The 23,066-nt window shown below is 34.3% G+C and overlaps 1 protein-coding gene across 8 annotated transcripts in view; it reads left to right on the forward strand.

The window, feature by feature from the left end:
* The window catches only part of MON2 (MON2 homolog, regulator of endosome-to-Golgi trafficking), a 137,135-nt gene that overhangs the window by 81,994 nt on the left and 32,075 nt on the right, over window positions 1-23,066 (forward strand). For all 8 annotated transcript variants that reach the window (XR_011650263.1, XR_011650265.1, XR_011650264.1 and 5 more), the window contains 7 exons: window positions 2,448-2,549; window positions 4,698-4,808; window positions 6,282-6,457; window positions 12,845-13,007; window positions 14,407-14,700; window positions 17,136-17,334; window positions 20,758-21,386. Coding sequence is in view for 4 of the 8 variants with exons in the window: in XM_058308354.2 (XP_058164337.1) it covers window positions 2,448-2,549; window positions 4,698-4,808; window positions 6,282-6,457; window positions 12,845-13,007; window positions 14,407-14,700; window positions 17,136-17,334; window positions 20,758-21,386 (1,674 nt within the window). In the remaining 4 variants the exon portion in view is untranslated. The remainder of the gene's footprint in view (window positions 1-2,447; window positions 2,550-4,697; window positions 4,809-6,281; window positions 6,458-12,844; window positions 13,008-14,406; window positions 14,701-17,135; window positions 17,335-20,757; window positions 21,387-23,066) is intronic.

A 23,066-nucleotide genomic window follows, 5' to 3' on the forward strand; every position in this document is an offset into this window, starting at 1 on the left:
AATTTATTATTCAGATGTATCTTCTGTAAATATAAATATGCCAATGTTAAAACTTATAAATAGGTTTTCACCTGATTTAAAAGAAAAACCAAAGTTTATAAAGTGTTAGCTCTTCTGAGTGAGTTATTTATACATATATATATCAGTGTTCTTCAAGTATGACTTGAAAGTGACTAGTCATCTCAGTTTTGATCCTTATTTCAGGAATTTGTGCTAATTTGTTTAGGAGGTAGCTTATGGTAAACCTGCAAATTTTTTCTTAGAAAAAAGTAACACTGATGTTCCTTTTGTGTACATATTACCAAGCTTACTATAACAACAACAAGTAACAAACAGCTATTGTTTGAATATTTATTATATGTCAAGCTCTAACTTACATTATTTTATTTAGTTGTTTAAAAAACTTCGTGAGGTTCATTAGTAGTATCCCCTTTATACAGAAAAATATGTGACAACACAGGGAGCAGGTGTAGCTTAGTGCCTGCTTCCCATGTATGAGGTCCTGGGTTCAATCCCCAGTACCTCCTGAAAAAAAACGTGAAAGAGAGCTCAAGTAAGCTGCCTGAGGTTGCCTACTTAGTGATTGGTAGAACTTGGATTTGAAAATTCCAAAACTCCATTCTTAACCACTTGGCTCTAGTGACTCACTTTTCATGTGTCTCAAAGTCACCTGTGGATTTTTTTTTTAAACTACAGATGTCAGGGCCACATTCCTAAATTAGAATCCTCAGGTATGAGATCCATGTATCTAGACATTCATTAAATGATCACATGATTCCTGAGCTTACCCTGGTTAAAATGGTACTGCTGCTGCTGATGTTGTTGATGTATAAATAGATAACATTAAACGGGGACTTATTATGTGCCAGGCACTTTCTAACATGAGGTATGTATGATCTGTACTACTAGGTAGGTTCTTTACTGTTATGTCCATTTTACAAATTAAAAACCCAGCCAAAGGGGTGCTGATCAAAGTACTAGAAATCTTTTGGCTTTTATGAAGGATATTTATTTGGGTTGGAAGCTTAGAGTCACAAGGCCATAAAGCATCCAACTCATGGTTGCTTTCTCACCAAAGTCAGTTGCTACATGTTGAAGCAATATGGTTATGGGTCTCTGCGCAGGTTCAGCCTTCCTTCTTCATTTTAAGGCTCTGTGGGCCCCAATTCTTCCTGTCTTAGCTGTAGGCTGGCAAAGGTTCATCTTTCAGGGCTTCCTATACCACTCTGGCATAGGGCTCATTCCTTTCCAGGCCTTATCGGCTACTCACCTGCTCCATTCTGTTCAGCTGCAAACTATCAGGCAAATGGCTCATCTCTCACTGAGGCTCCAAATCAAAACTGGAAAAGTTGTCTCTCCCATTTGTCTTCTTGAGTGTCTGTTTGTATCCACCCACCAAAGGTTCTGGGACTCAACCCTGAGTCACACCCTACTGATGTGGGCAAATCACAGTCCCTAAATTGATTTTATTAAGTAAACCTAAAACCTTTGAATTTAATACCATCAGAGGGTATCACACCCAGAGGAACAGGCCAGTTTACAAACATAATCTTTGTTTGGGGATGGGGGCGGGGGATTCATAAGTAATCTTAAACTGCTATAGGTAGTAATTTACCCAAGGTTTCATACCTATTAAAGTGGTGGAGCTGAGATGAGATCTTCGGCAGTTAAAACTCCACAAGGCACTATAGTACTGAAGTACTATACCACATTGTCTGTAGAATCACGTATTTTCTACCACAAAAGTGTTTAGGGTGCATACAACATTAGCACTTTCAAGATTAGTCATCTAACCTGTCTATAATTGTCTTAATACACCAGGGTACTTGCTTCTACTAGCAAGAAAGTTGTCAACATTTAAAAATTAAAATTTTATCAGCACTGTAAAAATGTTAAGGGTTTAGAATAAGATCTTTTCCTTTTAAAAAAATTATAAAATTATTCTCATAATTTGTTTTGTTTTATTATTGGTCTTTTTTTCTAGTTCCATGTCTCAGTTTGATATACCTGACCTATCCATGAGAAAATACTCATGGTTTTGTCACATGAATTTACATTTAAGCATATTTTACCATCTCTATTAGCATTGGATTAGAAATAATTGTCTTTTGATCTTTACAGTGACTGTGAAGTACAGGGACCAAGTAATCTAATTTAGCTATTTCATCTTCTATTCTTCTGTCTTTCTTAAACTGACAGCTTTAATCTCTACTATACTCTTGACTTTGTATTTCTTTTCCATCGTCTCTGCTGTCTCCCTCTGTATTTTTCCTGACAGTTACACATAAAGCCTGGGCTCTTCAAGACTTCACTAGTTAGAATGCTTCTTCTAGTCACAAGATTAGTTATCTGTGTGTCCGGTATAATTTTTGAATTTTTAGTTTTATTTACAGTTGAAATACTCAAAATTCTTATAATATCAAAATGTAATATATTTTTCTTCCTAGGAGCCATCTCTTTTTGCTGTTGCCAAATTGTTAGAAACTGGTTTAGTTAACATGCACCGAATAGAAATTTTATGGAGACCCCTTACTGGCCATCTACTTGAGGTAATCTATTTTTCTTAAATATTTTATTTAAATGTTTGTTACAAGCTTTTGAATGACTTACTTTTTGTGCATATGATTGTATTTCTAGAATAAAGGCATTCACATTGGCCTAATGATTTCAGATAACCATTTGAAAAATCATCATTAACTTTTTTCCCCCTTTCATTTTTGCCCTTGTACTCTCTCTCTCTCTCTCTCTATATATATATTTTTTTTTTTTTAATTTTTTTTTTATTTTTTATTTTTTACAGAAGTTGTGAGCTTAAAAAATAGTCTTGCGCATATGTAGAATTTCCATGCAACACCCCTTCACCAACACATCTCACCATGGTGGGACATTTATTACAGATTATGGGATATCATCATCAGATTATTATCACTGACTATGGTCCATAGTGTACATTTGGCTTATTTTTTCCATACCCCCCCATTATTAACACAGTACATCTGTGACATTGATGCAAGAATATTACACTGTTGCTGTTAACTAGAGTCCATAGGTTAAATTAATTGTTTTTTTCCCATGCTTCTGCACATTCCCACCACCCTTCACTAGTAATGTACGTCTGCTCTAGCTCACAGAAGGACACCCTTGCATCTGCACCATCAACCACAATTCTCCTTCCCTCTGGGTTCACTGTGTTATTTAGCCCATAGATTATTCTCGTTCTCTAGCTTTCTTTCAATTAACATTTACTTCCTAGACTACCCTTTTCAACCACAATCCCATTTATAAACCAGCTATTACTCACTATAATGTGTTACCATCTACTCTATCCATTTCCACACTTTTACAGTCAAGTTAATTAAAACTTCTATATATATTAAACATCGGTAGTCCTTCTCAACCCTCCTCTTATTTCTTAATAACCTATACTCGAGATTTTAATTCCATGCTTTTTTTTTCCCTTCATACTTAGTTCATATTAGTGAGACCATTCGTGTCTGGTTTACTTCACTTAGTATAATGTCTTCAAGATTCATTCCATGTTATCATATGTGTCCCAATTTCATTTCTTCTTACTGTAGCATGGTATTCCATTGTATATATATACCACATTTTGTTTATCTATTCATTGGTTGATGAACACTTGCATTGTTACCATATTTTTCTGCCCTTGTACTTTTGACTCTATTTTTTATCAAGGACTAAAATTGTACAGTAATTGGTTTGGTAAAGGTGTAGATTGCTTTTATTGACCAGAAATTGGTGAAATTTTAAATTGAAGAATACCAAAGAAATCTCTCAAGTCTCCATCAGCTGTTAGATTGGGATCCCTTTCTTTTATTATGCAGTCTCTTGACTACCTCAAGTTCCAGCTAGTTCTGAAATGATTTAAGGTAATTCGGACTAAGAGTTAGTAGTAAATAATCCTCATTTTTACCTTTTGTTATGATTATGAGATAGCACTCTACAGGGGGGAAAACTTGGTTAGTGTCACTATTATTGATAGTGTCATAAAATTTTATATGGATTTGTATTCTCTTGTATTCAATTTGGGGTAGCTCTTAAGAATTAGCCCTGCTTAATTACCAGCCCCTGCTGGTATATGTTTGTGTGTAGTTTAGGTTTAGGTTTCCAGAGTCTTTTATGTTATCTCAGTAACCTAAGAAAGATTATTACCTTTTGTAAGAAAAACAGATATACTTGAGCTTCTTATTATTATATTTTTTTCATTTTATTGGGATGACTTTTATGAATTATTAAAGGATATATACAGATTCCTTCTTATTGGGCATTCACATCAAACAGCAAGAAAGAAGTTGTAAAATTTAGCACAATATTTGATTATGAAGGTAGACTAAATTAGGAACCTTAGTACCAGCTTGATTCTTTTGTTTACTCTGATGGCATATAATTTACTTCTATGAAATCCTTTTTTGCCTATGACTTGTTTTAGTTTCATGTTTTTTCTTTCTGTTTCTCTTTTGCTTCCTCTTGTCCCTTATTCAGAAGGTAAGTCTGTTTATATTTTGGACATAATTTTTTTTCAACCCCTATAGATGATCATTTGACATAATTTCAAAAGTGTGTAAAAAAAATAGAAAGTATATATTTTAATTTTTGTTTTCTCAATTTGGTGTCTGACTTGTATCTTAAGTATACAAATCAAATATTTAATTTTTATTCAATATATATACTTTCAGGTCTGCCAGCATCCAAACTCTCGAATGAGAGAATGGGGAGCAGAAGCGTTAACATCACTTATTAAAGCAGGATTAACATTTAACCATGATCCTCCACTTTCACAAAATCAGGTAATTTGTAATTTGGAGAGAATCCTCTCTCATTTTTATGGAAGAATACTTAATATAAAATTCACCCTTTCACCTATCTAATTTTTTTAAAATTATCAAATGGAAAGTATTCTAAAAATGGGTTTTTGTTACTTATTCTTTTTTTTTATGTAGGCAGTGGATCTCTTACAGAGAACTAATATGCCTGATATATCTGTAGGATTGTCTTTAGAAAAATTTTAAACAACTTTTTGTGACTAACACTGAACTGAGTTAATAAATTGCCTATAATTTGTCTCCTAGTCTAGAAATTTCCTTCTTCATAAAGTGCTGTGGCTTTTTTATGGGGCTCAATTTAATTATCCTTTTTTTGCTTTGGTCCTTTACCTACCTCCAATTTTTTTTGTCTTATTGGGGAGAAAACAAGTAGCAAAAGAAGTAAGCACAATAAAGTAGATTTTTATTTTTAAATAACTTCGAAGTTATTTTATACTTCCAGAGTTAACTTTGTGTTATGAATCCATTGTCCTGACTCTATTAATCATTTGCATATATCTTAGACAATTTTTTGAAGTTCACCAAAGTTTTATTGTTTCAAGACTGAGTAGGAATCAAGAATTCAATAACCATTTTCATTGCCCTCATCTTAATGTGTTGTAATTGTATTAAATAAATTTATTCAACAAATAATTTTTGTGGCGGACAGTATTTTAGCTCTTGGAATAGAACAATGAACAAGATGGAAAAGGTTTGTGCTCTTAGAGAACTTATATTTTATTTATGTCTACTACAATTTGAGCTTTTCAAAAAGAAAAATTTTATCTTTATATTTTGGAATCCCCTACCAGCTCAGTACCTGGCATATAGTGAGAACTTAATGTTTGTTCACTCATTGAACCAAGTAAATGAATCCTTAGAAGAAAGTTAAAAATTAGTCAAGTGCTTTCAGATGCTGAAAGGTTGGAATGGAGTGTTCTCTTTTTTTTTTTTTAACACTCCAACAGATTTTATGGTTTTATATCATCTTTGTTAATATCTGCCATACTTGTTCATTTTTAAGGGGTATTTATAGCAGTTTTATTGCATCACATTGAATTTTAAATTTAAATACCTGTGGCATGCTTTAATAAAGGAAATGAAAGGTAATTTTAGAAACTGGGAATAGTTTTCTCCTGTCCAAATATATATATTTCCTTTGTGAGGTTCATTTTTATATGTGTCTATAAGTAATATCTTTTAAAATAAGGGTATCTCTCCATTTATCTTGAAATCTCACATTTTGATAATTCTTGTTTTCTTTTATTTAAAAGAAAAGATAGATGGCAAAACAAACATAATGATTACTGTTAGAGTATATCCAATGTTTGTTTTAGGAAAAATTTCTCTTTACTACAGCAGTCTGAGTGGAGGAGAATTTAAACTTAAAAGACAAGAGCAAAGCCTTTCTATCTTTTTGGGCTTCTCTTCCTAATTAGGTTTTTGCTCCCTTTTCAGAGGCTGCAGTTGCTTTTATTGAACCCATTAAAGGAGATGTCCAATATTAACCATCCTGATATTCGACTCAAGCAATTAGAATGTGTGTTGCAGATTCTGCAGAGTCAGGGAGACTGTCTTGGGCCTGGATGGCCATTAGTACTTGGAGTCATGGGAGCAATCAGAAATGATCAAGGGTAAGTGTTTAAATTAACATCTAAAAAATGATAGAGGTAGAAAGGAAATCAATCCTAAAATTTTGCAGTAATGGTAATATTTTATGTAGGCTTAAGTCTAATACTCAGAATAGTTTTTTCTTAATGGTGTTCCCATATATCTATAGGGAATTTTTTAGGGTTCACCTTTGTTTTGGAAAAATGGAGAAAGGGCTGTTTACTCAATACTTAATAAGACTACAAGATATATTAAAGATCAGTGAACAAATTCATTAAGATTTATAACACATCCAAAGACCAGGTTTTGTTTTGTTGAAGTTAGTATATTGGTAAGATGTAAATTAGTGTTTAGAGTATGACCTCTTTGCATATATTAATAAATCTAAAAAATTCCCTTAAAGTGCCTTTTTCAAATTCATTCAAGTATTCATTAAGCATTTATTCTGTGCCTAATGTATTTCAAATACTAGGTTTGCTAGTCACTCTGGTTGCATAGATAAATAGCTCTTGCTATAGAAATAGAATCCTAGTAAGGAAGAGGAACAAGTAAATAGGCAGTTGTACTATACCATAATAAATACTGTGAGGAATTTTGGAAACATAGTGCATTTAAGCCAATGGAGGATGAAGATATTTTAGGGAAGATGTCTTAAAGTAAATATCTGAATTAAATATCTGAATAAGTTAACAAACAGAAGGGGGATAAGTGTTAAAAGCAAAAGGAGCAATGTTTGCACACAGGTATTTATTTGTTCTGTAGCAGAATAGAGGCCTTTGCCCCTGTAGAGGTGAGCAGAGGATAAAATTATAAGGGTCTTATATGCTATTATAAACTTTTTTTATTTCTCCTGAACACATTTGGGAGGCATTTTAATATTGTAGCTGAGGAATGCTGTGATCAGATATACGTTTGAGATATATCACTGTGACAGAAGTATGGAGGGGAGTGTGATGATTGAGAGAGACTCCAAGTGTTCTCTAGGAATAGCAGAGATGGGTTTGAGCTGCTTAACAGATTGACTATGGAGCTAAGGGAGAAATTGCAATCAGTAGTGACTCCCAGGTTTCTGACTTAGGCAGCTTAGGTTATAGTGGTATCATTAACTATATAGGAAATCAGGAGGAAGAAGAAATTTGAGGGACTTGCTTAACTTAAGGTATAGCACTGTGGTTGAGAGGTTTAATCATTTTTTAGATATATGTGTCTGTTATTCTCCCGAGGACTCCTATACTGTCTTGTTTTGATGACTCTTAGGAATTTACATGATAGAGATGTTTGAAAGTAGTTTGGAAAATTATTTTTTCTTAAATATTTATAGTAATAATACTTACACTGTCATCCCATTTATTTAGGTCTTCTTTGATTTCTTTTAGCAGTGTTTAGTAGTTTTGTGGGTGTACAAGTCCTTTACATCCTTGGTTAGATTTATTCCTAGATATTTAATTCTTTTAGTTGCTATTGTAAATGGATTTGTTTCCTTGCTTTCTTCTTCTGATGGTTGATTGCTTTTGTATAGGAACAGTGCTGAGTTTTGATTATTGATGTTGTACCCTGCCACTTTGTTGTATTCATTCATTAGTTCTAGAAGCTTTTTTTTTTTTTTTTGATCTTTCAGGATTTTCTATATATAGGATTATGTCATCTGCAGATAAGGAAAGTTTTACTTCTTCCTTTCCAGTTTGGGTGCCTTTTATTTCTAACTGCTCTGGCAAGAACTTCTGTACAGTGTTGAATAATAGTGGTGACAGTGGGCATCCTTGTCTTGTTCCTGATCTTAGAGAAAAAACTTTCAGTCTTTCACCATTAAGTAGAATATTAACTATGGTTTTTTTATATATGTCCTTTCTCATATTGAGCAAGTCTCCTTCTATTCCTAGGTTTCTATTTGTTTGTTTTAATCAGGAAGGGGTGCTGGATTTTGTCAGATACCTTTCTGCATCAATTGAGATGATCACATTGGTTTTTCCCTTCATGTGGTGTATTACATTAATTAATTTTCTTATCTTAAACCACCTTCCATACCAGATATAAATACCACTTGATGATGGTATATAATTCTTTAAATGGATGTTGGATTCAGTTGCTACCATTTTGCTGAAGATTTTTACATCTTTGTTCATAAGAGGCATTGTTCAGTAATTTTCTTGTTGTAGTATCTTTATCTGTCTTTGATATGAGTATGATGTTGACATTGTAGAATGAATTAGGGAATGTTCCTTCCTTTTCAGTTTTTTTTGGAAGAGTTTGAGCAAGATTAGAGTTAAGACTTCTTGGAATGTTTCGTAAAATTCCCTGTGAAACCATCTTATCCTGGGCTTTTCTTTTTTGGGAGGTTTTTTATTCCTGATTCAGTCCCTTTGCTAATTATTGGTTTGTTGAGATCTTCTATTTCATTTTGAGTCAAAGTAGGTAGTTTGTGTGTTTTGAAGAATTATCCATTTCATCTAGGTTATCTAGGTTGTCTTTCCTCTCCCATTTAAAAATTTTAATTATTCATATCAGTGTGGACTCATGGGATATTTATTTTATGCCTTAAATTTAATCCTATGCTACTTTAATTTTTTGCTTAGATTGTCCCATCTTTGGCCATTGGGAGCTTTTTCAATTGTCTCCTTACTCATTTGTGGTACCGCCATCAGTTTTTAAATTTGTTTGTTTGTTTATAGTTAATGCTTTCTTACTTTCTGGCACCACAGTATGCTCCAGGCTCATCTTACGTATTTCCTGCCCCAGTTCTACAGTAAACCATTTCTCCAAGGAGCCCTGGTTTTATTGGAGAATGGTATTAGAAACCAAAGTCTGGTCTCCAGTTCATTGTTACTCAGATGTCATTTCTCTTAGGCCCTCTCAGCTAACAGAGGAAAAAGTATTTGTTTATACTAACCTGTATATGTACACATATCTATAAATAGTTCTATTCATAACTGTATCTTTAGTAAGCTAAAAATGAGATCATATTGATGTTTCCAACGTTAATCCATTACCACATGGATCACTGTAGCTTCCTTCTCTTGCTTATTTGTAAAAATCCCACTCCAACATTGAGAAACATGATTCCCACCACCCACTTACTTAATTGTTCCACTTTAACATGCATATATAACAATATCAGAATCGTTAACTCATACCCCATTGAAAACAGCTTTAGAAACTAGAGTACAGTGCTTATATGCATTTCCTTTTGACTTAAGTTTATAGAATCCACTCATTTCCAAAGATACTTAGGTCAGCATCATTTTCCTCTCATTCCTTTGGTGAAGTTGTTTCATACATGTATAAAAACAGAGTCCCCGGAAACGGACTTGGCCCAGTGGTTAGGGCGTCCGTCTACCACATGGGAGGTCCGCTGTTCAAACCCCGGGCCTCCTTGACCCGTGTGGAGCTGGCCCAGGCGCAGTGCTGATGCGCGCAAGGAGTGCCGTGCCACGCAAGGGTGTCCCCCTCGTAGGGGAGCCCCACGCGCAAGGAGTGCGCCCATGAGGAGAGCCGCCCAGCGTGAAAAGAAAGTGCAGCCTGCCCAGGAATGGCACCGCCCACACTTCCCCTGCCGCTGATGACAACAGAAGCGGACAAAGAAACAAGACGCTGAGAACAGACAACCGGGGGAGGGGAGGAAATTAATTAAATAAATAAATCTTTAAAAAAAAAAAAAAGTCTCTTGTCACAGTCTGAATTCCTTTGTGGAATTCCTTAACTTCCTAAATGATATTTTTTAATTTGCATACAGTAAGGTTCCCTGTCTGTGTTGTATGGTTCTATAGATTTTGATAAATGCATAGTAGCTTGTTTATACAATTACTATATAATACAGAATAATTTTACTCTTCTAAAAATCCCCTATTCTTCACCTGTTCATCCTTCTTTCTTTTCTCCTTGAACCTCAGGTAACCATTGATCATTTTACTGTCTCTATAATTTTGCCTTTTTCAGAATGTCATATAATTTGAATCAGATAATTATGTAGCCTTTTCATACTGGCTTCTTTTACTTAGCAATATGATTTAAAGTTCCTCCATGACTGTTTTGTGACTTGAAAGCTCTCTTCTTTTTATGGCTGAGTAATATTCCATTGTATGGATGAACCAGGGTTTGTTTATTCATTCACCTGTTGTTTATCCTTTCACCTTGGTAGCTTCTAGTTTTTGGTGATGATGAATTAAACGTCAATAAACATTTGCTTGTGAGTTTTTGTGCGGACATAGATTTTTCAGGTCAATTGAGTAAATACCTAGGAACATGATTGCTAGATCATGTAAGACTATGTTGCCAAACTGTCTTCTAAAGTGACTGTACCAACTTACATTCCCACCCACCAGTAATGAGAGTTTCTGTTACTCTGCATCCTTGGCAGCATTTGATATTGTCAGGTTTGTTTGTTTTTGTTTTTTGTTTTTTTTTTAGTTTTAGGCATTCTGATACACTGCTTGGTATCTCATTATTGTTTTAATTTGCAATTCCTGAAGAAAAATGAAGATGTGAGCATCTTTTCACATGCTTATTTGCCATTTGTTTATCTCCCTTGGTGCAGCATCTGTTGAGATTCTTTGCTCATTTTTTATTGGCTTGTTTTCTTATTATGTTTGAAGGGTTCTTTGTATATTTCGAATAGTTTGTCACATATATTTTTGCAAATATTTTCTCCCAGTCTGCAGCTTTTCTTTTCATTCCATTCCCAAAGAAGAAGTTTCAAATTTTAAGAAAGTCTAATTTACAAATATTTTCTTTCTTCTTTTCTTTTTCTTTTTCATTTTTCCCCACCCCTCATTGTTTGTGCTCATTGTCTGCTCATCTTCTCTTTATAAGGCACCGGGAACCGAGCCTGGGACCTCGCATGTGGGAGAGAGGTGCTCAGTTGCTTGAGCCACAGCAGCTCCCTGGTTTATTGTGTCTTTCATTATCTTTCCTCTTTGTATCTCTTTGTTGCATCAGCTCACCACACCTGCCTATCGCTCCAGCTCAACTTCTCCAGGAGGCCCTGGGAACCAAACCTGGGACCTCCCATGTGGGAAGTGGGAGCTCAATCGCTTGAGCCACCTACATTTACCCTCAATATTTTCTTGCATTGGTTGTGCTTTTGGTATTGTATCTATAAACTCATCAACAATTCCACAGGCAGAGAAAAAGAGTAAAAAACATAGGGAGAGCCTATCAGTGAAACCGGAAGGAACGGAGCTGTCAATCAGTGAGAATGTAGACTGCTCCAGAAAAATCTTATATTTCCATAAATCACATATAGTGTCCTTGTACTTAAAATTTATATCTTTCAGTAATCCTTTTTTTTTTTTTTTGCTACAGAAAGGACATTACCTACCTTGTTATTCCTTTGTACATGAAAAAGTAATAAAAAATTGTTATTGATTATGAAGTAGGTCACGTATAAGCCTACTTAATCTCAACCTGAGTCACTTTTTATTTGTGTAGTATTTAACAGCGAAAGGAAATTTAAATTTCATTTAAGGAGAAGACACAAGTAATGTAAATGAAATGAGTCAGGAACCCAAACTTATTTCCAATAACTAAGAAACTGTAAATGGGAACATACTTTGTAAACCAGAAAATTCATCTTGGTCCCCTCTCCCTACTGTATCATAGATTACAGTTATTTTTGTCACTTTGAGCTTATTTGGGAAGCTTCAAGAGTGAGTTCTGGAGCATACTGTTTGAATGCTAGTTCTACTAATTATTAGCTGTTGACCTTGGGCAAGTTATTTAACCTATTTGGCACAGTAGTTTTCTGTATATACCAGTGTGTTGTTTGAAGGATGAAATGAATTAATACATGTAAAACATTTAGAAAAGACTTGGCATAGTAAGCATGCGGTATTATAATTTTTATTTTCATTATTATTTTCACCACCAGAATTTCTCTCCAAAACCAATTACTACTACTTCTCTTCTTTTGAAATTCAAAGTTTATACCCTTCTCCCAGGTTAAATTTAGTATCTTATAAGACTGGAGATTTTAATAAGATGTAATGAGGTATAGGTATAATAGAATAAACTCATTTTCATTCAGTGAGTAAATTGTTTATTTGCATGTGCTAGACACTATGTTAGATATTGGGGATACAGTGGTGAAAAAATAGCTACAGCCATCTTGTCTAAGTTTTCTTTGTTTGAATGGTTGGTGCAAAACAAATAGAAATAATATGGTGTTAATAGTGTATTTTCTTTTTTAATCTATTGTTTTCACTTCTTATACCTATTTTTTGTATTTGTTAATTTGTTTATTTAAGCATATCTTTTTTACATTTCTGTAAGTGTTGATGTACTACATTTACAGGGAAGACAGTATTGTTCAAAATGTAAAATAAAATTTTGCTTGGTTCAGATTATTCTAAAGGATGTACTTTTACTTGCATTTCATTCAGTTGCATCAGTATCAATTTATTTTCTTTTGTTTTCAGGGAATCCTTGATACGAACTGCATTCCAGTGTCTTCAGTTGGTTGTGACAGACTTTCTACCTACAATGCCTTGCACTTGCTTGCAGATAGTTGTAGATGTTGCAGGGAGCTTTGGACTTCATAACCAAGAACTTAATATTAGTTTAACTTCAATAGGTTTATTGGTAGGTATTATTTTCTTTTAAAATAATTTAGAAATCACTGCTTTATACTTGGAAGTGAACGCTAAGGAAATATGCTTCTGGCTCTATGAGAACTGTTAAAATGCCTTTTAAATATCAAACTTGTATCTCATTTAAGAGCCACTTCACTAATGGAAAAATATTTCAAAAAACTCTTTATATATTCAGCTCTAGTTTGACTTTTGTAAAGCTTGTCAGAGATTTAATGAACAAACATATAAAAAGGAAATACTCAGTTGACTTTTGGGTGAAGGCTAATTGATTTTTAATATTATTTTAGTATTAACATTTTCATGTACTACTTAGTAAATGAAGCTTCAGTAAAAGACTTTACCATTTGCGTAGTCCTGTAGTCTATTGTTTTATGAGCTACTAGGACCAATGCATAGGATAGTGGGAGAGCACAGACTCTGGAATATCAGATTTGCCTATATTTTAATCCTGACTGCCCCTTGTTAATTGTTAAATTATTTACTTCTTTGGCCTTATTTTACTCATCTTGACTATAGCAATTAAAAAATCTAAGTTATGGCATTACTGATGTTACATGAACTAAATACATGAAGAGCTATTCTCCATGTATATTTATTCAAAGGTAATTGTTTAGAAATTTCAAACATATAACTCAGAAGTTTTATATAATGTCAAATTTATTTTCCTCAAAGGCTAGATAATTTAATATTTTAGTCTTAAATGTATAATCATGGAAAAAAATGTAAGCATGATACATATATGATTGCTTTCAAGGTTGATTAGTTCACTGTTCAGTAAATTACTGTTAAATACACTCATGTTCACAGGTATTGGAAGTTGTATTTTTCCATTGGCATGATTATCATAATTTCACATACCTTACTGTGGTTGAGAATGAAATGATAAGATATGCTTAGAAACAGTAATTTTTCTTTTTCTTATATGAAATGACAACTTAATGATAGTAAATTATTAATGACTGTTGGGTGTGATAATAGTATTATAGTTATATTTTCAAAAGCCTTTAAACTTCGAGATTTTAAAATATAGGAAGGAAATACATATGGAAAAATGTTAACAATGGCTATACCTAGTAGGTGGGTATATCAGTATTTTGAAGTTTATTGTACTATTCTCCCTGTTTTTTTGTATGCTTTTGAAATTTTTCATAATAAAATTTTTTTAACTAATGCTAGCACATGATTGTTCTCCCCAGTTCTACTGAAATCACAGACTCTGACATAGGAAGAGGTGTTTTCATTGAATCCATTCTATTAGGAAAAAGATTTCTAAAGTAATATTTTTCTGAAGTTTTATTTTGAAAGGTAAAATAGCCATATGTTGAAGATTTATTTTGTGTTAAAAATAAAATATATGAATAAAATTATATTTTCTACTTACTTTTTAGTGGAATATTTCAGATTATTTTTTCCAAAGAGGGGAAACTATTGAAAAAGAATTAAATAAGGAAGAAGCAGCACAGCAAAAGCAAGCAGAAGAGAAAGGGGTGGTTTTAAATCGACCGTTCCACCCTGCACCGCCGTTTGATTGCTTGTGGTTATGTCTTTATGCAAAATTGGGTGAACTATGTGTGGACCCCCGTCCTGCTGTGAGGAAGAGTGCAGGACAAACCCTGTTTTCTACAATTGGTGCACATGGAACTTTATTACAACATTCAACATGGCACACTGTTATTTGGAAGGTATTGTAAAGTAGATTGAAATATCAGCTTTTAATTGAAACATGCTTATATACTTTTCAAATGAAACATTTGTGTATTTTTAAAAAATCATTTCTATGTCTTTTTGTATTTCACAAAATAGAAAACGTTTACTCATATTTAAAATTTTTCCTCACATAGAACAAATTAAGTATTAAAAATCTTATCTCTCTGTTTTTGTCTTCCTCTCTTACTATCTCTGCCTCTTAATTTCTGCCTTTGCCCTTCTCTTTTTTCCCCTCTCTTTTCTTAATTGGTAAAGCCAGGAGCTGTAAACCATAGTATGTTAATCAACCCCTTACAATCAATAGGTGGAAGGCCCTTTTTTTCCTTTTGAGGTCTACTTATATACATGAAATTCAAACATAGTCAAATGAGTACTTTATAAATACAAGGAATACCAATATTAATTTAGTAGCAACATTTTCATGTACTTGGAGTAACCTCCAAGGAGTAAATTGTACATATTCATTTCATTTTTCCATTTTTCTTTTTTTCTTCTAAAAGTTTTTATTTTCCAGTGTGCCCTCTTTGTTAAAAGGTGTTCCTCTTTTGTTCCAGCTATTCCATTTTAATAAAGTTTATTTTGTCTTTATGCATTTTTTAAAATATTATATTTAAAAAAATGAGGTCCACATATACTCCCCACCCCCCTCACCCCACTACTCCTCCCATAGCAACATTCTTCTCCATCATCAATAAAGTTTTATTTGTAATCTTTTTACCAGCTCTTGTGAGGTTTTGAGATCAAGTTTGACAGTAAGGCACTATAGTAAACCTTAACTGTATTTAATAATGTTTTCAATTTAATAAAAAGATTCCAAAATGTTTCTTTAAAAATTAATAATGTTGTTTCTTATGAAAAATTATTCTTTCCTCTATCTTCTATTTCAACTCTGTTCCCTCATTCCTTTCCAGGTTACAAAAATGGTTTTTTCCCTTCTCTTATAAACAGATTCCCCCCCTCTGATTCCCATTTTCCTTTCAAACCATTTCATTGTTAATTTTCTTGATACCTAATTCTCAAAGATTATTTTCCTTACTCGACCTCCCCTGTATTTTCTTAGCCCTTGTAATTTGGTTTCCATACTATTTTACTTCCAAGGCTCTTAAAATATTTATGTATAACAGAATTATCTAGAAGTCTTGATAAAACAGTTTGCTGAGCTGCTATATCCATTTCTCCCACTCCCTTCACCTTCAAAGTTTCTGATTCTTTAGGCCCCGAGAGGGGTCTGAGAAATTGCATTTCAGTCAGTCTCTCAATTGATGCTACTGTTGCTGGTTTAAAAACCACACTTTGGGAACTACAGAAATTGTTCAAAGGCTGCAGATGGTATTCTCATTGCAAGTTCATTAGCCTATGCTCAATCTTCACCTTACTCAATTTTTGTAGCCGATAAAACTGTTGATTAATTTCTCCTTAAAATTTTCTCTTCCGTAACCTTCTGTCACAGCATGCTTCTACTTCTCTATTCAATTTAAATTTTATTTCCTTTGTGCCTATCTCTTCCTCTGAACCTTTCCATTAAATGTAAACATTCCTCAACCTCCAATGGCTTCTTTTTTTTTTTTTTTAAGATTTATTTTATTTATTTATTTCTCCCCACCCCCTTGTTGTTTGCACTTGCTGTGTCTATTCATCTTCCTTGTTTCTTTAGGAGGCACTGGAAGCCAAACCTGGGACCTCTGATGTGGGAGGGAGGTGCCTAATTGCTTGAGTCAACTCCACTCCTGCTTTGTTATGTCTCTCATTCTGTTTTTCCTCCCTGCATCTCTTGTTCCATCATCTTGTTGTGTTAGCTCACTGCGCCTGCTCATTGCATCAGCTTTCTTTCTTCTTTAGGTGGCACTGGGAACCTCTGCTCCCTGCTTTGGTGTGTCTCATTATGTTTTTCCTTCTTGTGTCTCTTGTTGTGTCAGCTTACCATGCCTGCCCATTGCGCCACCTCTCTGTCTTCTTTAGGAAGCACCAGGATCTGAACCAATGACTCCCATGTGGTAGGTGGGAGCCCAGTTGCCTGAGCTGCATCTGCTTCCCCCAACTGCTTCTTGTTAATTTTTTTCAGACAACCTCATCTAGTCTTAAAACTTTAATTCTAACTTCTATCCAGATGTCTCCAATAATTATACTTTTTATCTGGACCCTTCTCCTTAGCTTCAACTCATAAATGCTTCATTGACACCTCAACTCAGCAAGTCTTAGACAATATTCTACGTGATTGAATTTTTCACATTCCATTACCCTAAGGGATAAACTTAAGAATGTAAGGGTATCTCTTTTGGTCAATTTCCTCTAATATATGAGAGTTGATCAGATTGTGGGTTTACTTTTTGTAACAAATTCCTAATTTCCTATGCTGTTATTTAAGTCATGGTATCAATACTTTTCATATGGCATTTTTATAAATATTCAGGTCCTCTTTCATCTACTGGACCGAGTTCGAGAGTCTTCCACTACCGCAGACAAAGAAAAGATTGAGTCAGGAGGTGGCAATATTCTCATTCATCATTCAAGGGATACAGCTGAGAAGCAGTGGGCTGAGACCTGGGTATTAACATTGGCTGGAGTAGCAAGAATCTTCAACACTAGAAGATATTTACTGCAACCTTTAGGTATATATGCATCCTTTTTTCTGATTATGCAAGTAATTTATATTAAAGAAAATTTATAAAATACAGAAGCTTCTTTAAAAGCTCATATACAGTCTTATTGCTCAAGAACAACCAATCTTAACTTCCAGTCTCTGTGCATTTGTATATGTACATGTGTGCATGCGTGCATATGTATATATTTTCAATCAGAAAATATTTAATGTGTAACTATTGACTGGACTCTAGGGGGCACAAGGATGAACAAAATACATACTGTCCGGAATGTCATGGGCATGAGAGAGAAACCATAATTACACACATAAATGTAAAATGCTACAGTGATGCTACAAACAAGTGGTAGATTTTGAGCTTATAATGGATATTTGAACCTAGCAAGAGTGGTCCAGATAAGGCTTCCCTGAGGAAGCGATATTTTCCCTGATATATGATGGGTAAGTAGGAGTTCTTCAAGCAAGGGTAAGATGAAGTGGGGAGAGCATGATAGGCAGAGAATGTGCAAAAGCGATAGGAGAAGATTGGGGAAGGGTGGTGATAAGGACACTAGCATGTTTGAAGGTCTGGAATGAAGAGAGCAAAGAAAAGTGTGAATCCGGATCAGATTGTTGAGATAGAAAGAGGGGCTAGACCATGCAGAATTCTGTAAATCATATTCAGAAGTTTGGACTTCACCCCAAGAGCAATGAAACATGATCGCCTAAGTAGTTCAAAAAGATCACCTTAAATGGTATGTGTAGAATGAAATGGCAACAAGGAAGGATGGCAGAATATTGTTTGATGGTTAAGAAGCTGTTGCTGGTGTAGATCACTGTTTCTCAATTGCCTTGGGGAAGGCAATTTTGGAATGTCTGGCAATATCTGGAAACATTTCCAGCTATCACAACTTGGGGATTGCTACTACATTCTCATGGGGATAGGCCAGGGATGCTGCTAAACGTCTTAGAGTACATAGGACTGAGCCCCACAATAAAGGATTATCCAATCCAAAATGTCAGTAGTGCTGAGGATAAGAAATCCTAGCATAGATTTGTGCCTGGTCTATAGAGTCCAGATGTCTCTAGAGCCCTCAGGAACAACCCCTGTTTGAGGCTTTGTCTACTGTTGCAGATGGTGAGATCTGCCTCAGACATGCATAAGCGTAACCTGTGGAATGACCTCCCAACTCACTTTGAAATCTCTTAGCCATAAAAAGTCTTTCATATTTAATGTTTCCTCCTTTTGGTCAAGGTCCTTTTCAAAATACATCACTGGTTGGCACTTGACCTTAATACCTTGGTGCCCAGGGTTTTCAGGAGGTAACTCTTAGGCAATAGTTATTATTAGGCTAACTTTCAATATTACAAGAATAAAGTTCATTAAGTACAAGGATTAATATATTAGGCTTGGCATATTGGTCTGTTTTCCTTTTATTAGGCCGCCCTGCCTATGTACTCTAGAAATTCTTGCCACTCTGCTTAAGAATATAGCAGGACTCCCCAGGATGAGGATTTAATATTTTGTTGGTTATTGTGTATGTCTCCAACCAGTAAGATAACACCCTGTGACACCTTGAACACACATTCATATTCCAAGAGGCATGCTGCAGATGTACACTTACCCTTCACTTCCTTTCATCATCTACACCCCGTACCTGTGACTCTCCCCTGCCCTAGATACCAAAAGAACACTCCAACAATTATATTCTCAACCACAGTCCGCAGCCTCCCAGAGATCACCTGTTCCTTCTCCTAAACTCCATGGATGGCCCCAGCCTTCCCTCTGATCCCACTCACTCACATTCCAGCATCAATCCCACTCACACTGCTGCATCCCCATCTTCCACGTTCACTGCCAAACTGCCACCCTCCACCTTCAAATTTAATACATATTTTTATAACTTGAAGACTAGGAAATATTTTTTATTGTTTTAGAATAAGGTGCATATATTTAGCATGCCATGTGCAATAATTAGACCTAGTCTTTTAGAAGAAAAGCCTCCTTCCAACATTATATTCATAGAAGAATTACAGTAGTTTTACCCCCATGGCATGGAATATTCTAAATCCAAGATTAGGTCACTATTCTTGTTGGTAAAATAATTCATCTGGCTTTTTACTGGGATGGCAGCAGGCAGAAGTGTTTAGTTTCACTGTTTTGTATCTTGTAAATGTTATTTGTCAAAATTCTTTAAACTGTTTACTTAAAATCTGTTCTTTTTATTGAATGTAAATTATACCTCATTTGTTAATAGAAAGTATAGAGAAGAGAAGGCATGTAACTGGGTAGGTAATGTCTTAGAGTCAGAGTAGTATTCTTTGCTTCATTTCAGGTCTACTTCAGTCTTTTCCTATTATCTGAGTGCTTCCTGCAGGCATTTAGAATTTATCCCTTCTTTAAAAATGCTAGTCATTTATAGCCCTTTGCAAAATGCCTTTATATATTTCATAGCTTGTAACTGCTTTAGAAAAAATGTCAGTTTCTCTGATTTTTGCATTACTGTAATGGAAGTAAGTGGTTTTAACCCATCTATTAATAAAGCCACTGGGCTTGTTTGGTATAAGAACAAAGTTATTTTTGTCTATGTGTCTGTGTCTTTGGAAACAAGCTATACCTAGCCATAGTAAGCATCATTATAAATGTGTTTAATTGGTCATAGGAATAGGGCAAGAGATGGAATTGATCAGTGGAAACTCAAAACTACCACTTAATAGCTATGCAGCTCATCCTTTGCTGATGGTACATCAGTAGACTCAATTTCATGTGAGAGGAACAAATGTGGACTTATTGTAAAAGGACGGTTTATTCTTTTTTTTCCATATAGTTTTTATTTTTTTTTTAAAGATACATAGATCACACAAAAAATTTTTTTTGACAGTTTATTCCTTATAGAGGACATTTTCTTCTGTTAACTTACTAACATTTGTGGGGGAAAATGTTTAAGAAATGCAACTATAAGATTAGTTTAATATGAAAACAAAAGTATAGGGCTAAAATTTTATGGAGTATGACAAATTTATTTTAAACATTTAGACCTATTAAAAAATAAGTATCATACTGTTACATAACTATAACTTTTCTAATATTTTTAAGAACAAGAACAGTCTTAATCATTAATAAAGTCATTTCTATGGAAAAGCTTTTCAAACCATCATAGGTTTTTTTCCCTATTCTACTCAGCAGAAATACTAGGAAATAGTATATACATGTATACGTACATTTATAGTTTTGTTTATAGAACCAAAACATTTTTTATATGCCTATTATCCTCTTTTCGGTGCACTTTGGTCCTATATCTGAAGACTATTTTTTATTGGGTTTCTGGGTGTAATAATTTTAATTCATATTGTTAGTACCTTAGTACCTAATCTTTTCTAGCTCTATAGGAATTTAGGCAGAAATTTTTATCACTTTTGTGGTAATAGTTTTTTTTTCCTTTTCCTAATATAGGAGATTTTTCCAGAGCATGGGATGTTCTTCTTGACCACATACAATCAGCAGCCCTCAGCAAAAACAATGAAGTATCTCTCGCTGCTCTGAAAAGCTTCCAGGAAATTTTACAAATTGTGTCTCCTGTCAGAGACTCAGAGAAGCCTGAGACTCCGCCTGCAGTTAATGTACCCGTGCCTGTCCTTATAGGGTCCATGTCAGGCCCTAGCCTGAACAGGCCATTCATAAGAACAGATTCCATTGGAGAAAGACTTGGAAGATATGGTAGTTCTGACCCACCCATAGTTAATGATGAGCTTGAGGATTTGAATCTCTGGTGGGCTGCATGGAATACATGGTATAGAATTGGATCAGAAAGTACCAAGCCTCCTATTACTTTTGACAAACTGACTTTCATTCCCAGCCAGCCTTTTCTTACAGCTTTAATACAGATATTTCCTGCTCTCTACCAACACATAAAAACTGGTTTCAACATGGATGACTTGCAAAAGTTGGGAGTCATATTGCACAGTGCTGTTTCAGTCCCAATAAGTTCAGATGCATCTCCTTTCATTCTTCCATCTTATACGGAAGCAGTTTTGACCAGTTTACAGGAAGCTGTACTCACAGCTTTAGATGTTCTCCAAAAGGTAATACAATTTTTTTGCTGTCTGAGCAATACTGCACACAATTTTCTGGATTTTCCCCCCTTTTTTTCTGTATGTATTTTTGGATAAAATCTGGATTATCAATGTGATTGTGTCTATATACTTTGGAATAAAACCACTGTTGTCAAGATCCAGTTATTTTAAGCCTTTGGGGTTCTGACAGATTTTAAAAGGTAATTCAGGTCTGTTTTGAATCTTTTCAAGAAGTTGCCTGTATCTTCTTATTTCTGTTCACTGGTATTTTTCATTTGTTCATGCAACTCTTCACTAGAGGATATAATAATTTGGAATAACAACTTTAACAAAGTATTTCTATGATTAGAAAATCTATAAACAATGAGATTACATTTTTGGTGTATGTTTTCATCTGTACTTCCGCTTAGCTCTGAAATTGTTGGAAGCTTCATAAAATATTTGAGTAAATTTGAAAAATATTTTCCTCACAGAAATGTCAAACAGATATATTTTTAGCGAGAGGTGTCTTTTTGTTTTTTATTAATCACACAGATTTTTCCCTATTAACAATTTGCATTAGTTTACCTTTGTTACAATTGATGAAAGAATGTTGTTATAACTGCACTATTAACTATAGTCTGTAGTTTATATTAGGGTTCACTACGTTGTACAGTCCTATGGTTGGTTTGTTTTTTTTAAATTTTCTAGTTACATAAGTACAACCAAAAATTTTTCCTTTTAAACACACTCAAATATATAATATACAATTAAGTCGTGCTAATTACATTCAATGTTGTACTACCAGTGCTACCACCACCGTCCGTTAGCAAAATTTTTCCATCACCCCAAACAAATTCTGTACCACTTGAGCAATAACTCACCGTTTCCTAAACCTACCCCAACCCCTGCTAAACTGGATTCTATTTTCCGACTCTATGAATTTGTTTTTTCTAATTATTTCTTACTAGTGAAGTCGTGCAGTATTTGTTCTTTTCTGTCTAGTTTATTTCATTCAACATGGTGTCATCAGGGTTCATCCATGTTAGTCTATGTATCAGAACTTCATTCCTTTTACAACTCAATAATATACCATTATATGTATATACCACATTTTGTATATCTGTTCATCTGTTGATAATTAGCCATTCTTGCTGACAATGTTCCATTTTTATATTCCTAACAATTGGATCAAACTCATGGATAGTCTTCATCTGGTATATTTTGAAACAGGCTGGAAAATTCTGTTCCAATTTTTTTTTCATGTGCAGATAGGATTTTTTATGCGACCCATTTCACATTTCCCCCATCAGATTAGTTATTTTGCTGTGTAACAAATTATTCTCAAAATTCCATGGCTCAAAACAGCACACATGTATTTTCCCATTTAACTCCTTTTTAGCATTGCTTACAGGGAAAGTCTAATAGAGATGAACTACCTCGGCTTTTGTTTATCTGGGAATATCTTAATCTCATCCTCATTTTTGAAAGCTACAGAGTTCTCAGCAGTTTCCTTTCAGCACTTTAAATATTTCATCCCACTGTCTACTTGCCTTCATGATTTCTGATGAGCAGTCAGAACTTAATCTTATTGGGACCCATTTGTACAAACGTTATTTTTTTTCTTGCAGCTTTCAGAACTCTTCTTATCCTTGGCATTTGACCGTTTGATTACTACATGTCTAGTCATGGTTCTTTTTGAGTTTATCT

This window comes from Dasypus novemcinctus, chromosome 12 (genome assembly GCF_030445035.2).
Source record: "Dasypus novemcinctus isolate mDasNov1 chromosome 12, mDasNov1.1.hap2, whole genome shotgun sequence".
Lineage (NCBI taxonomy): Eukaryota > Metazoa > Chordata > Mammalia > Cingulata > Dasypodidae > Dasypus > Dasypus novemcinctus.